Source organism: Branchiostoma belcheri, unplaced genomic scaffold (genome assembly GCF_001625305.1).
Source record: "Branchiostoma belcheri isolate BF01 breed outbred unplaced genomic scaffold, Haploidv18h27 scaffold6, whole genome shotgun sequence".
NCBI classification, from domain to species: Eukaryota; Metazoa; Chordata; class Leptocardii; order Amphioxiformes; family Branchiostomatidae; genus Branchiostoma; species Branchiostoma belcheri.
The window spans coordinates 1,322,235-1,336,648 of NW_017804242.1; the positions used below are offsets into that span (position 1 = coordinate 1,322,235).

Below are 14,414 nucleotides of genomic sequence, written 5' to 3' on the forward strand. Positions count from 1 at the left end.
TGTCGCTTCTGTATAGCCGGTATAGCTGCTCATCAGTGTAACACACCATCTTTGCAGGCATGTGGTGCTGATGAGTGATAGTGGATGCTATCTGAAAAGTCCAACCATTCAGAGAATCTAGTTGCTTGATTCTTTTGTATCATGTAGGATATAGCTGGCTGGACACATTTGGCAATTTGCATGGTCATTAAGCAATCAGACTTGTAACCAGAACAAAAGTATCCACAGGCCTAGGCCAGCACATCAGCAGAATGTACTGCACCTGCACGTAAACCCTGCCTTTTCACCGTTTTGGTCGGGTGTTTGGCCAATGTTGCATCAGAATTTTTCCTCTTGCAGATGACATCTTTTCCGATGTGGAAATATTTGGAAACTACAGTCGGTATGTCAACCGTATATACTCGAACACGACCTTACATCATGTATATGACTCGTCCTGCCGAAGTGCTACGCACAATACATTACGGGTTTCACGCGGGTGCAATACAATCTGCCGACGTGCTGCCTATAGGCCACGACTGATCCTGTGTGAGATTTGGGGCTCTCCAGGGGTTTACGGTACAGCAGTGCTCACGTCATGAGCATGTCTAGAGCCTTGTGTTCGTCGTTACTGCTGACTATCAGAGCCTCCTTGATCTTGTCCTGTGGGAATCCCATCTCCTCAAACTTCAGCAGCAGCGACAGGTAGCTGCCAACCTGTGAAGGCAGTAGGACTCATTAACAACAGACTCATCATTTATTTTTGCCTGTGTTACACAATCCATCTGGGCTGCTTGGGCCTCCTACCCAAAAGCATGTGACCATACACTTGTAACTTTTCCTAAACTAGCAATAGGAACTCATGGTCTTTTATCAATGCTTAACAGGATATGTGTGTGTGAGTATGTGTAGATCAGTTCAAATAGGACCTTACAATTATCTGTCACAATCAAAACTTGGCATCAAAGGCTCCAGTATGGAAGTACATGTAATGCTTTGAAGGTGTCAGGATTTGGCTGGTAGCCAGCAGGGATTGGCAGTCAGAATTCCGCTCTCAGTGAATTGGAACTACTTTTCAGAGAAGCTCCAAGTACATACATACAGACGATACAACAATATACAGTATACAAGGGCAAGAGTAATTGTGTTATGTACATCAAAGGCCAAAATCATCATCAGTACATGTACCTCTGCCTCTGAGCCACTGTGGAAGTCTAGAGCTTCTTCTACTCTGGACTCGGGAAAACCACGTTGACACAGTCTGTCCAGCAAACACAGTCTGTCTATGACCTGGGAAAATAATAGAGCTTAGTGTCATGTATGAGCTTACAGCAGCATTAAGACCACAAACAATGCTATTTTTTATTTGAGAGCATTCATTGGTATAAAGAGTGACTTTTAAAATGCTAAGTTGTGGCTCTCGGTTTATTTTCCAGGCTCTATTTTCAGAAAATTACTGATCACATTTGATATTTCAGTGGTCATCTGTCACCTTCTTCAGGGCAACAATGACAAATGTAGTTCTGAAAGTCAGTCACCAAAACGTTGCATATAGAAACCCACTGGTTATTCAATAAATAGCCTGGGTGCCATCCAATTTATATACCTGGGTTCCCGGTATACAGATAGGATGGCACCCAGGTTAACTCAGAAGATTGTTACCTTCTTGTCATCCTGTCCGAATGTCTGCACAGCCCAGGCCACTCTCTCCAGAGGGAAGCCCATGCCTGTAATGCTGCTGACAAACCGCTTCCCCGACACGTCCAGACTTCTCAAACACTCCGGCTCACGGACGTCTGCCGCACTCGAGGTGGGGGTGGGGGCAGGGCTGGGAACGGGTTAAGGGGCTGTGGGTGTGGAGGGGGGGGTGAACATGGAAAATAAAGTTTGCATTAATGAATTATCTTCCATCATTTGGATCTTTCACATCAAAGCTTTTTGATCTGACTGGTTGATTCTGGCGCTGCTGTAAGCTGCCTATAATATACATTGTATGGCTACATAGTTGTCTTGAATACCAGTATTTAGATTTGTAAGTTACAGTGATAGTTAAGCTAAGCAAATAGATCATGTAAGCAAAAAATGACACAATTCAATACAGGGGGATGCAACAGTCAGAATTTTGGGGTGTAGTGAATGTTAGCCATGTTTATGTATTTTCAAGGAAGTAATTTGAACTGCAGTTGTTTTGAGGGGTCTACATGTACATGGTAGCACTGACCCCAAAAGACATGACTGATTGTTGTATCCCTCCGTACCACAGGATGGAATAACACAATTAGAACATGAATGATGCATGGTAATATGACACCGAGCTAAAATCTCTATTGAAAACCCCCGCCATGCAAGAGCACGCTACATTGGTTGGTCACCTCTACTTCTAAACACATGTACAATAATAATAACATGCCCGATTACCCCTGCAAATTGTCAACCACCTGCTGTGAAGTATTAGTGATGGGGAAATGAAACAAAGGAAGATGCCTACGATTTGTCACAAGGCAACATGGGAACTGCTTTTGAAGGATGTAATGGGAAAACAAGACTTGATGTACAATGAGAATTTTTCTGAAAGTCAAAAAATATCTAGTGACCAAAAAATATGGATACAAGCATTGCACATCTGCAATTTTCCAAGCAGAGGTTTCAGTCTGGGATATCACAAGTGGTCGCCACAATAATGGAAGAAGAAAGAAATCGCAGCCACTGCACCTGAAGCAAAACCTCTGCTTGGAGAGTATGAGAATTTCCTCCATGAATGCTTTTGTCTTTCTCAATCTGACAAATGTTCAGAAAAATTCACCCTGTGAACATAGAAATGACACCTTCGTATGCACCTATGGTATTTTGTCAAAGAAAAGAAAACAACAACATCAAACGATAACAAATTAAGATGAAATGGTGAAATTAAAGTAGTGCGTTAACACCGTAAAACGTACCAAACCAAAACTGTCCACCTCAACTCCAGAGTCAAGTACCTGAGTCGTACCAGAGGCTAGAACCTGAAAGTCGCAAGGGAAACAAAACACAAGACAGGGGCTGTTATCATCCAAGTCAAACTGAAGTGACTATGTGACATACTATTAGTTCACTCTTCAGTACTATTCAAGCAGTAGTTCTGTGTTAGCCAGTCACACATTACGAAATAGAGTGGAAGCAAGTTGAAGAAGGTCAGGTTGAAAAAAAAAACATATATACAAACCTGTTTGGGGCTTGTTACCATCATGTCACAATGGCTAGACTATATACTATATATTATAATAATATCTACATTGATGAAGGTTAGACTACAAAATGTATATCATATATGTAGTACTATACTATACTATATCATATACATGTAGTATATGGCATTCAATGTACCCTGTACAAGTAAGCAAAACTACATGAATTTGGAGTATTCCAGTCAGGAAAGTTGCCACCTATATTTTGGGTGGACAGAAATTTCACCAGTAAGTGTCTTCATCATGAAGACAGGAATTTCAGCAGCCGGTATTTAAATGAATCTCTCTCGCCTTTACCAGACTTCAGAAGCAAAAGAATAGTCTGCTAAAGGAGTACAGTTTGCCACTCCCGCATAGAACCTCTCCAATTCCCCGATTATTCCTGTAGTTCTGGCTACTGCAAATATAGAGATACTGCTTGCTTGACTTGACTTGACTGTACCTTTGGGTGAACTGATATCCCATGGGACCAACCGTAAAACTCTTCCCTACCTTCTAAATAATGCATACTCGGTCACATATGGCCAATTACACTTAACCAATAGAGAACTGATAGTCAAACGGCTAACTTCAGTGTCATAAAGGTTCAGACAAGCAGTGTCAATGGCCCATCAAATTTGCCCATGCACAAATTCTTTCACATATTAACATGCACTCACTCGTCTAGTCCTCATATTTTCCAATGAAGATATTTCTCCAATACAAATGAAATTACAAATATATGTAGATACACACATACATGTGCCGTACGGTAGATATCTAGACCTGCTACCTTGTTTAGATTCATAATACAGGTACATGTACATACATGTACATATGTTAGTAAATGTATGTGATCAACTGGAAAACATACTCCAGTAGATACCTAGACCTGCTACCGTGTTTAGATGGTGTGCATATTCAAAATACATGTATGTGATCAACTGAAAAACAAACAAAGTCACCTGATTTGAAGATGGACTTGACCGCGGGGGCAGCGGAGGAAGCGGGTGACCCCTCGGTGAGTTCTGACCGCTGCGCGCGGCCGAGTCTGACGGCAGGGTCCTGTCCTCCTCCAGGGCGGGGCTGGCAGATGTGCTGGAGGGGGGGCTGAGGGGGATCACCTGTTCATACAGGGGGTTGGCTACTGCCGTGGGGAGGGAGCTAGGTCCTGTGGGGAGGGGGCCATTGGATGCACCCTCCGGAAGTGCATGTCTCATGTAGCCTGGACCTATATCAACCGGTTTACTCCCCGTGTTTGGGACATCCACCAGCAGTCCCCCTGTGTCAGAGTGCGTGGTGGGGTACGGCAGGCCAGGGGGACTGCTGGCATCCAGCTCAGGCGAAGCCGTTGGTATTGGCGGGAGCGGGCTGTTTTTTAGGAAGGGGTTGTTGGCCGCCACGAGTTTGGAGGTGGCGGCCGCGCTGGGTATCACCCCGTTGGGGATACCGTTACTGTCCGCAGCTTTCCCGCCACCGCCGCTCTCCGACCTGGCTTTGAACGCGACCCTGCTGCCATGTTTCCTCGTGACCGTGACCTCGACCCTCTCCTGGTCGGCGGCGGAGGGCGCCGCTCCATTCGAGTCCGCCGGACGTTGCTCCTCGCCGTCCGAGCAGACGGTCGAGTCCAACAGAACAGTCTTCAGCTCCTCCATCACGTTTATCGTCTTGAGTTCCATGTCGTCAAACGGGCTCGACTCGCCCTCAAAGTCCGTGATTTTGAAGCTTGCCGCCGGCGCCTTCGGTTTCCCCTCCTGGCTATCCTGTGTTTTCGGCGCAGCAGGCTGCGGCTGGAGGATGCTGGAGGGGTCGTAGCTGGCTAGGGCGGGGTTCGTGGGGGGCCTGGGGAGGGAGGCCGTTGTCGTCTCCCCCGGGGGACTGCTGTTAGTGTCTGTGGCATCGTTCGCTGGTGGCGATGGACACGAGGAAGAAGCCTCGTTTTCTGCCCTTCGCTGCGCTTCCATAGCCTGCTGGTACTCCCTCCGCTTCTTGGCCATCTCCAGAACGCTGTTCTCGTGTCGGAAGTCATACTGTAACAGGCAGAAAGACAAAATATTTTATAACTCCCATCAAAGCTATGCTTTTTCCTGAGCATGGGAAGACTGCCAAAGAGTTGGAGGGACTAGAGATGTACATTTGTTCTCATGTTGGGGGTCATAATGTAACATGCATAAAGAAAATATATATTTCAAAACTCCAATAAAATCTACATGCCAATTTGCCAACCCCAGACCCCAGGAAAGCCAAAGAGATAGAGGGACCAGATTACAACAGATATACACTTGTCTTGGCATTAGAGAGGCAGAGTTGAGGGCCATGGAGCATGCAGCATGGAGAAAACTTTTGGAGGGGAGCAAGGGGTGACAGTATCTGGGATACACATGAAAGCAATCAAAGCTAAAAGCTTGCTTAAAAGCATGACTTCAATCTAATTCCACAGCTTCTTTATAAAACTATAGTCATCACAAGCCATTCTCTTGAATGGAAACTTTAGTTAATGACTGCATCGCATTAGCAACATTGACTACAGAGTACAGCAATATTTTGCAATAGAAGGGGAATGGAAGCTTTTTACAGTGGTACAATTTCACAATTGAAAACATTCTGTAATACAGTGGTCATACAAAAATGTATATATTCAATCATGGTGTCATGACTTTGCGAAGGAAAGGTTGTTGCAAATACTGTGTCAAGATGTACAGGCCTTACCTCAAGTGAGAGTGCTTCTGACGGATTCTTGTGGTGATAGCTGATAGGTAGGGTTACCTGTTGGAAAGGTAGAGTACATGATCAGAGAAACAAGTAGAGTTCTAGTATTTACTTAGTAAATGATGACACATCATGTGTTGTCAAATTACCTAGGTATCTGTACATTCAGGTCTGGGCCGAAATTCCTAAAAAAACTGAAGAGAGCATTTACACTAAATCTGTTTGATTTTGAAAATCAGGGAAAGGCCTAGGAAATAAGTCATTAGAAGAAACAAACTTACCCTTCTGGGTGGCTTGAAACTCTCTCCAACTTTGATCTCTATTCCATCCAATGCAGCACTTAGCCCTGTAACTGGTATACATTTAAAAATAAGCATGTGCATGTAACATGTACATAAAGTTTGGTTCATTCAGTAACAAATATATGTTAATAAAAATCTATACATATATCTACTACTAGTAACTTTCTAACAGATACAAACATGTACATTTGGACTACCTTCCCAATGAGACCACGTTTTTGGCAGTGTCTCAAATAACTTCCCATTGACATAAGCATTAACACCCGGTTTACACGGCGACAAAATCCGTGCATACGAAAATGGCGTACGCAAATTTCGTACGAAAATTGCGTACGCAAAGGTTTTCCCTCCGTGTAAACAGGTCCCAATTTGCGTACGCAAGTTTCGTACGAAATTTTCGTACGCCACCTCTAGATCGCCCAGCGGGGAGTTTTTATGACTTTTCGTGCCTCCGGGCGTCGTGTAAACAGGACTGATCGTACGCACGCACTTCCTTGATGCAGGATGTCAGGGGTCATATGCAAATTCCCTATATTTTTCACATTTTTCACAGTATTTTGATCACATTTGACTGTTAGGATATTGTTAAGCCTGTTTGTAGTGACCACCTGGCCACATAGATCAGATCTTATCACATCAGTCCCAGGTCAGTATTCAAACCTGAATCCTGAATTCATCTCTTGTTCAAGTTCTTTGGCAATGATTAAACTTAATACATCAAATGGTATTTTTTTCACTCTTGGAGTCTGCATATTGAGGAAACCAGTCATAAAATTTACTTGCTGTGGGCTAATTTGATCACTACTAGTAGGTAAAAGGTAAAAACCCAGCTGATACTCACAGGTGGCAGAGTTTTGTCTCTCTAAGCCCCTCCCAAACGCCATAGCATTATCTTCTTCAACTGACTGGCTACTTCTAGACCTGAAAATCAACGAAATAATGATAAAACAGTTAGCACACAGAACATATCCTAACCAAACCAGTCTGCATCTAGTATACATGTATATCTCCAAGCAGATCATAGGGTGGCAAGGCGGTACCCATTGGCCAGAGGATGGCTGAAGACACTCCTCTAGGCTCTGGCCAATGGACACTGCCTTGCCACCGTATGATCTGCTTGAAGATTAGTATATACAGTAAAATGGTCTCCTGCAATATGAAGAAAAATTAATCAACTACATAATGTTACATGTAGAAAAGAAAATCAGCATTAGTGAACACAATCCTACCTTTGCATTACGAAAGGCTTCTAATATAAAGGCTAAATTTCTTAACAATCTCTGTCCATTATTTGCTTGACCCACATCTGATTGGATATTATGTACCAATGTAATTTGGCCAGTTGCTGTGACCTGACCTCCTTATAGCTTGCTTGCAAATTATCACCCATTATTCTGTTTGAATAATAGATGATCACAGCAAGATTTTGGAACTCAATTGATGCTAACTTGAACTGTTTCTGTCATTTTTTCTTTTTAATTAAAGGGCTACATATTGAAATTAATGACTCTAGATCTTTTTCGTGAAGAGATGATTATCACATACACATAAAATGATATACTCAGAATCACATTAGTATACTTACAGTACAAACTTCATACTGCTGTCTGATCTTTGCAGTAATGACTGTAGTATTAAATATGCCTTGGATAAAATGTTGTATGAAATACGTAATACGTACTAGTATTTCACTTGGCACAAAAAGCTTTCAGAATCAGATATAATTTTCCTCCTTTGGAGTATGTATTAGTCGATGCAGTGGAAAGTAGGAAATCAAACGCGTTCGGGACAACAAACGAAATAGTCCGTACCAGGGACAACCTGGCAGTCCTTTTAAAACAAAGAACAATGAGTGTCGCAGGTGCTAGGTGTTCCCTTTGAGTCACATGAGAGTACACTCACGGTACAACTGGGACAAATCACTTCAAGATGATGTCATCAGCTGGTTAGATTCGATGACATAAAAACGAAATAAACACGAAAACAATCTTTTCCGGAGCACAGTTATGTACAGGAAGGCTTACCATACGTACCAAGTTGATGATGGTTGCTTCTAGATCGACCTGACGTCGACAGATTGGACGATAACTTATGGAAGGTGTTCCGAGCTTGGCAAATCCAGCTTACGAGTGGCAGCCATATTGGCTCTAAATTTAGGATGTGACGTCACTATCATAAATTTCACCAATCCTTGCGTTTTTCAATGCGCAGAAGTGTTCTAAGGGGCGAAATCTCTAATCTTGTGTAATTCGGCGGATCCCAAAGTGCTAAAAATGACTGTGAACTTAATGTCTTCCTGTAACCTTTCACCGTGTAAATTCTGCTAGTCATATGACACATATGGACTAAACCATTCAGAGGGGGGATATGTTGACAAAACATATAAATGTCAGGAACGTTTCTCTGGTAAATAGTCATAAAATCTACATTTCGAACTGAAAGGTACATTTTAGAATATTTTAATAGGAAATTTTGACATCTAAGAAATACATGTGGCTCTAAACAAACGACTCGATATATCTAAATGGTTTGTTCCGTATTATAACCTTTGACCTTACGATCGGCCCATATGTTCACAACTTTGTCTTGCATGCAGTTTGGTCTTTTTCTTGTCCTGAATGTAGGAAACACGACAACAGAGACCCTGCAGAGACCGAGCTCAAGTCATGGAGAACGGCCGTGCAAGTACGAAACCAATTTCACAAGGTAAGTCGTTTTGTCATATGTGTGAAAACTGAATATCATTTTATTCGCGCCAGATTAAGTTGTGTGTAAGCTTAAGTGGGGATTTATGTAAAAATTCTGCCTTAAAATGTCATACAGTGCCAAAGAATACTTTGGAAAGTGTTGCTCTGTTGTGCTTTCTTCAGGTTCAATGGATCTTTAAACAGTTCGTAAGTTAAATCAGTCCAAATGTTCTGGGCACCATTTTTTAAGAAACAAACACTGGCGCTTTTGTGTGCTGGCCCCTGATTGGTCAATCGAGTGGTCACACCACGGATCTTACCACAACACAAGTTGTACGACAGCTTCATCCAGTCGGGGAATTTTGCAATTTTCGCATTGGTTTTATTTGGGTGATGGCTTCTTCAAAAAGTTAAAAGAAACATTGTCTGATTTAATTTAATCCAATCAGTCATGAAATCAGTACATAATGTTAAAATATATTTAAGATATTTATCTTTTCAATCACAGAAGGAAAACATATTGTTTTTGCCCTGTTTCTTCTTCCTATTCTTCTAATAATCGTCTCCAAACAAATAATGTCAATTACCTGAACCAGACGTCTGTCACCATGGTGACTAGTGTTGCGTTACATCATGTTGCAATTTTATAGCAGGACAGATTTAGACTCCTCTCACCATTTAAATTTACATGTATATGAAAGTGAATTAAGAGAGCAAACCATATGCGAAGGTAAACATTATGCCTTTGCTTTGCAAATGTTACCTTTCTAGTCTAATTTATATTCACCTGAAGCCAGGTCGGTTGGTAACTTGGTACCCTTTCCCAGGGTAATAAGACTGCCATGTAGTTAGACAGTAAAAGGCAGTTCAGTGTGAGAAATTGTAGCCGTAACGGTCCGGGTGGTGTTTCCATTCCACTGCCAGTTTGGTCTTGAAGGCGTTGACTGAACTACTTTTCACTGTTGCTGCCATGAAATAGTACATAAGAGATATTGATATTTCTGTTTATACTCCTACAGTGACATGCACAGCCCCTGTGAACATCGCAGTCATCAAGTACTGGGGGAAGCGAGATGAGCAGCTCGTCCTGCCCATCAACCCCTCCCTTAGCGTCACCCTGTCTCAGGACCAGCTGTGCACTCGCACCACCGTGGCTGCCAGCGTCGACTTCAAGAGGGACCGCATCTGGCTCAACGGGCAGGAGCAGTCCATCGACACGCCCAGGCTGCAGAAGTGTCTCGGGGAGATCCGACGGCTCGCAAGGAAGCGGAAGCACGAGGAGGAGAGGTCTGTTTCTGTACCATCTGTTTTAAGCCGGTATAACTGCCCTTTGGTGTAACACACCAGCTTCTGTATCTGTATAGCCGGTATAACTGCCCTTCGGTGTAACACACCAGCTTCTGTATCTGTATAACCAGTTTAACTGCCCTTCGGTGTAACACACCAGCTTCTGTATCTGTATAGCCGGTATAAATACTATAATTACCCTTCGGTGTAACACACCAGCTTCTGTATCTGTATAACTGCCCTTTGATGTAACACCAGCTTCTGTATCTGTATTGCCGGTATAACTGTCCTTTGGTGTAACACACCAGCTTCTGTATCTGTGTAGCTGATATAACTGCCCTTCTGTGTAACACACCAGCTTCTGTATCTTTATAGCCGGTATAACTGCCCTTTGGTGGCGGCAGCTGGCTATATTACACTGAACGACTTGTCACACCTAACCCTTCAAAATCTAACTCTAAATAGTGTTTAAAGCTATCTAATGACAATGCCCCTACTGTACTTGCTGACAGAGAGTTCCACTCTGTGATAGGTGTAAGAAAGCGTGAATTTTTGAACGCCTCAATCCTTGGTTGAAAACTCTGGTATTTGAAGGTATGACAATTTCTTGTTCTTAAAGGTCCGGTGACCTGCTGGGCTGCTGCGTCCACATCTGCTCGGAGAACAACTTCCCGACCGCGGCGGGGCTGGCGTCCTCGGCAGCGGGGTACGTGCAAAGCCGTGTGCAATAAAACAAGTGATAGGCAAAGTAAAATCCCAGCAGATAATATCTAAGTGTATAGTCGGAAATAAACTGAGGTAACATTTCATAAGTTTACATAATCATGGTAACAAAATTATAATAGGACCTTAGAGATATAACATACATACTAGAACATAAATGCTGAAGCATGACTAATACACAGATGAATAACTGAGGAAGTGTAAACTAGAAAGGTGTAACATTTGCAAAGCAAATGCATAATGTTTACCTTCACCTGGTCTAGCCCTAGCCTGGTTACCAGACCTATTATAGCTCCCGAGTCCCTACATCCTCTGGACGCAAATTTCTCGGAGAGGATGTAGGACTCAGGAGCTATAAGAGGTTTGGTATTAAACCAGGCTAGTCGGGCCTACTCACTCACTCACTCACACTCACTCTCCGGTTTACCGTCTGTTGTTCCCTGTCTTCCGAGGGTTAAACGTGCTTGCACAGTACAACTGAACTGTACATATTCGTACCAGGTACGCCTGTCTGGTGCAGTCGCTGGCCCGGCTGTTCGGGATAGACGGAGACGTGTCGCACATCGCGAGGCAGGGCTCCGGGAGCGCCTGCCGCAGCATGTATGGCGGGTTCGTGGAGTGGACCATGGGGAGGGCGGAGGACGGGTCGGACAGCGTCGCGAAACAGGTCTTTGTTTTTGTTTGTTTGTTTGTTTATTATTTGCACAGCAGCAATAAAAAAATTATACATAGTAAATTAATGAATAAAACAGGTGCAGGAGGAGGGAAAAAAGCTTATTTAGCTTATGCTAAGCCCTCCTCCTCTATACTAACCAAAAGTAAACATAATTGAATTGAAATAAGGCATACATACATAAGGAATTGTTATCAAAACAATTCAAACATGGGCAAAATGATACAATAACAATAATGAAACAGTAGTATACATAAATTGAGATGAAATGAAATCGATATGAAATAATACATATATACATAAGGAATTGTTATCACAATAATTCAAACGTAGGCAAAATAAACAATAACAATGTTTACAGGTGGCCCCCGCCGAGCACTGGCCGGAGCTCCGGGTGCTGGTGGTGGTGGTGAACGCCGGGAAGAAGGCGGTCGGCAGCACGGAGGGGATGCAGACCACGGTGAGGACGAGCGCGCTGGTGGCGTACAGGGCCGAGCACGTGGTCCCGTCCCGACAGGACGACATGAAGCGGGCCGTCCTGGACAGGGACTTCCAGGTTTGTTTGTTTGTTTGTTTGTTTATTTAGGAATCTCCCATTAGTGATAATATGTACATCACTATTCTTCCTGGAGTCCTTTACATAAAATACAACTATTATTTACATACACGTTCAACTGCTATTATTGACATTATACTACAGGGAAACTTATTTTATCAACATAGTAAATTACACATTAAGCATCCAGGTGAAATCTTGGTGCATTATGTACAGATTTGTTTATTTGCATTTATGATCTGTTATGAGTTCACTTTGTTCACCATTATTGTATATAGCCTACCTTTAGTTGTGTTTTCGTTTGGATTCTGTTATCTGTACCTTTGATTCTCTTTTGTTTATGTATTACTGAAATGGTGTCGTATAAGCCCTCACGGGCTGGGCTCAGGAAAAATCATTCATTCATTCATTCCTTCATTCATTCATTCATTCATTCATTCACTCACTCACTCACTCACTCACTCATTCATTCACTCACTCATTCATTCCAGGCGTTCGGGGAGATCACCATGAGGGACAGCAACCAGTTCCACGCCACGTGCCTGGACACCTACCCGCCCATATTCTACCTCAACGAGACGTCCAAGCAGATCATCCACCTGGTGCACAGGTATAACCGCCACCACGGGAAGGTCAAGGCCGCGTACACGTTCGACGCCGGGCCCAACGCCGTGCTGTACCTCCTACAGGACGACGTGCCCGAGGTGTTGGCACTACTCAAACACTTCTTCCCCGCAAACGCTAACAACGACTCGGAACGTACGTTTGTCCGCGGCCTGCCAGACGTATGCAGGAAGGACGTTTCATCGGACCTGCTGGACTCGGTCGGTTTGGAGCCCTCGCCGGGCGCGGTGCAGTACATCATCCACACCAAGGCAGGACAGGATCCACAGGTCCTCACAAACCCTCAACAGGCACTGCTGGATGAGAACGGATGGCCGAAGAAACAAAACTAGAAGCATTTCAAGCCATCAGCATGTCTGAAGAGTTAGTAGGACAAACAAGACATTGATCTTTTTAAGAGGTGAATAAACATTTTTTAAATTATTGGACTCTAACAAGACAATGTGTAACAAGACATATTGTCAACTTATATTATAAAATTTCATTGCTGTATTATAAAATCTGCTACTGAATCTTCCTGGCCCTAGTCTACAACTGACCTATGTGATGTACATGTTGATCTATTTGATGATTCCAATCAGAAGCCAAAATACTTTTTAAAGCCATTTTTTAAATCGTTAGGCATGTGTTAAGTGCAGCTGGGGTCAGAGCACTATACTGAAGCTAGTTACACATGTTTGGGAAGTTTGGGAAAATGAAAGTCCTCTACAATGAAGCTTTGTAAATCCATGAACAAATGTTTCTATGCCAATTATCACATTATATGTAGTACTTACAAATAAACCTCTGATGATTCTAATATATTTGCAAGGTTGTCTAGTTCATTGTTTTGTTGAAACAGTACGCAGCCTTAGTACTACTTACCCTAAGTAGCACTTCTGAAATTTGTAGCCACACCTTTAGCATGTTATCGAAAAGAATAGGTGGTCCTACCCTGTGTGAGTGGTTGAAACATTACAGTCCGGTCTTACGCAGCTTGTAATAACATATACAAAACTGGTGTATTCAGACTTTCAGCACAAACGACATAGTCTTTTGTATAATGGTAGATTGTTTTTACGTTGTTGAAGATGTCATACGTTTTTGTGCAGTGAGTTTTACACATGATATGTAAAACATCTTCTTGCTCTTAGAATATCATAGTCAGCAAATTATTTTCACTATATGTTTTGCTGTTAGTTGGGACATCACAGATTCAACCATCCAAACTCTAATGTGCATACAATACTTTATAGGGCATTACCCTCTCTTCTTGCATGTTTTCCCAGTGCATTTCTGTCACCCTTTTCGCTTTCTTCATCTACCACAATCACGTTGTCTGTTTCGATTGACTTCTACATGCAGCTATCTACGATAAAAATGATATACTTTCCTGCTAGTTGCAGAGATGTCCATAGAAAAAGAAAACTGTCAGTTTCACGTTATGCAACGCTGAACATTAAGTTTACTGCCATAATGTACATGTACGCACTGTGCACACAGGTGTTACCTCATATTGCTGAGTGGTTTCTGTCTCCCTTCATCACGTCTAGTTTATTACTGCCCGTGCTGTATGGCGCACACAATATAGTCTCCACCAGACTTCTTATGCAGGCTGAATAAATCGTAGAAATCGACTTAAAAAAGGGTATTAATTGGCCAGAGAAGGTAGCCGGCCAGAGAAGCTTCTCG

The 14,414-nt window shown here is 42.8% G+C and overlaps 2 protein-coding genes across 2 annotated transcripts; one reads left to right on the forward strand and one right to left on the reverse strand.

Annotated features, from left to right (window-relative positions):
• Positions 1-421: 421 nt before the first annotated feature.
• Positions 422-8,517, reverse strand: LOC109482369 (ubiquitin-associated protein 1-like). Its single transcript, XM_019785065.1, is given in 10 exon segments — positions 422-696; positions 1,168-1,269; positions 1,642-1,796; positions 1,799-1,826; positions 2,919-2,981; positions 4,148-5,212; positions 5,892-5,948; positions 6,173-6,243; positions 7,035-7,114; positions 8,227-8,517. Coding segments are annotated over 9 exon segments (1,710 nt in total). The 5' UTR covers positions 7,078-7,114; positions 8,227-8,517; the 3' UTR covers positions 422-570.
• A 234-nt stretch (positions 8,518-8,751) lies between these two features.
• On the forward strand, positions 8,752-13,544 carry LOC109482384 (diphosphomevalonate decarboxylase-like). Its single transcript, XM_019785087.1, has 6 exons — positions 8,752-8,899; positions 9,900-10,167; positions 10,787-10,873; positions 11,392-11,557; positions 11,925-12,119; positions 12,611-13,544. Exons 1-6 carry the CDS (start codon positions 8,860-8,862, stop codon positions 13,073-13,075), a joined length of 1,221 nt encoding a protein of 406 aa, XP_019640646.1. The 5' UTR covers positions 8,752-8,859; the 3' UTR covers positions 13,076-13,544.
• The last annotated feature ends 870 nt before the right edge of the window (positions 13,545-14,414 follow it).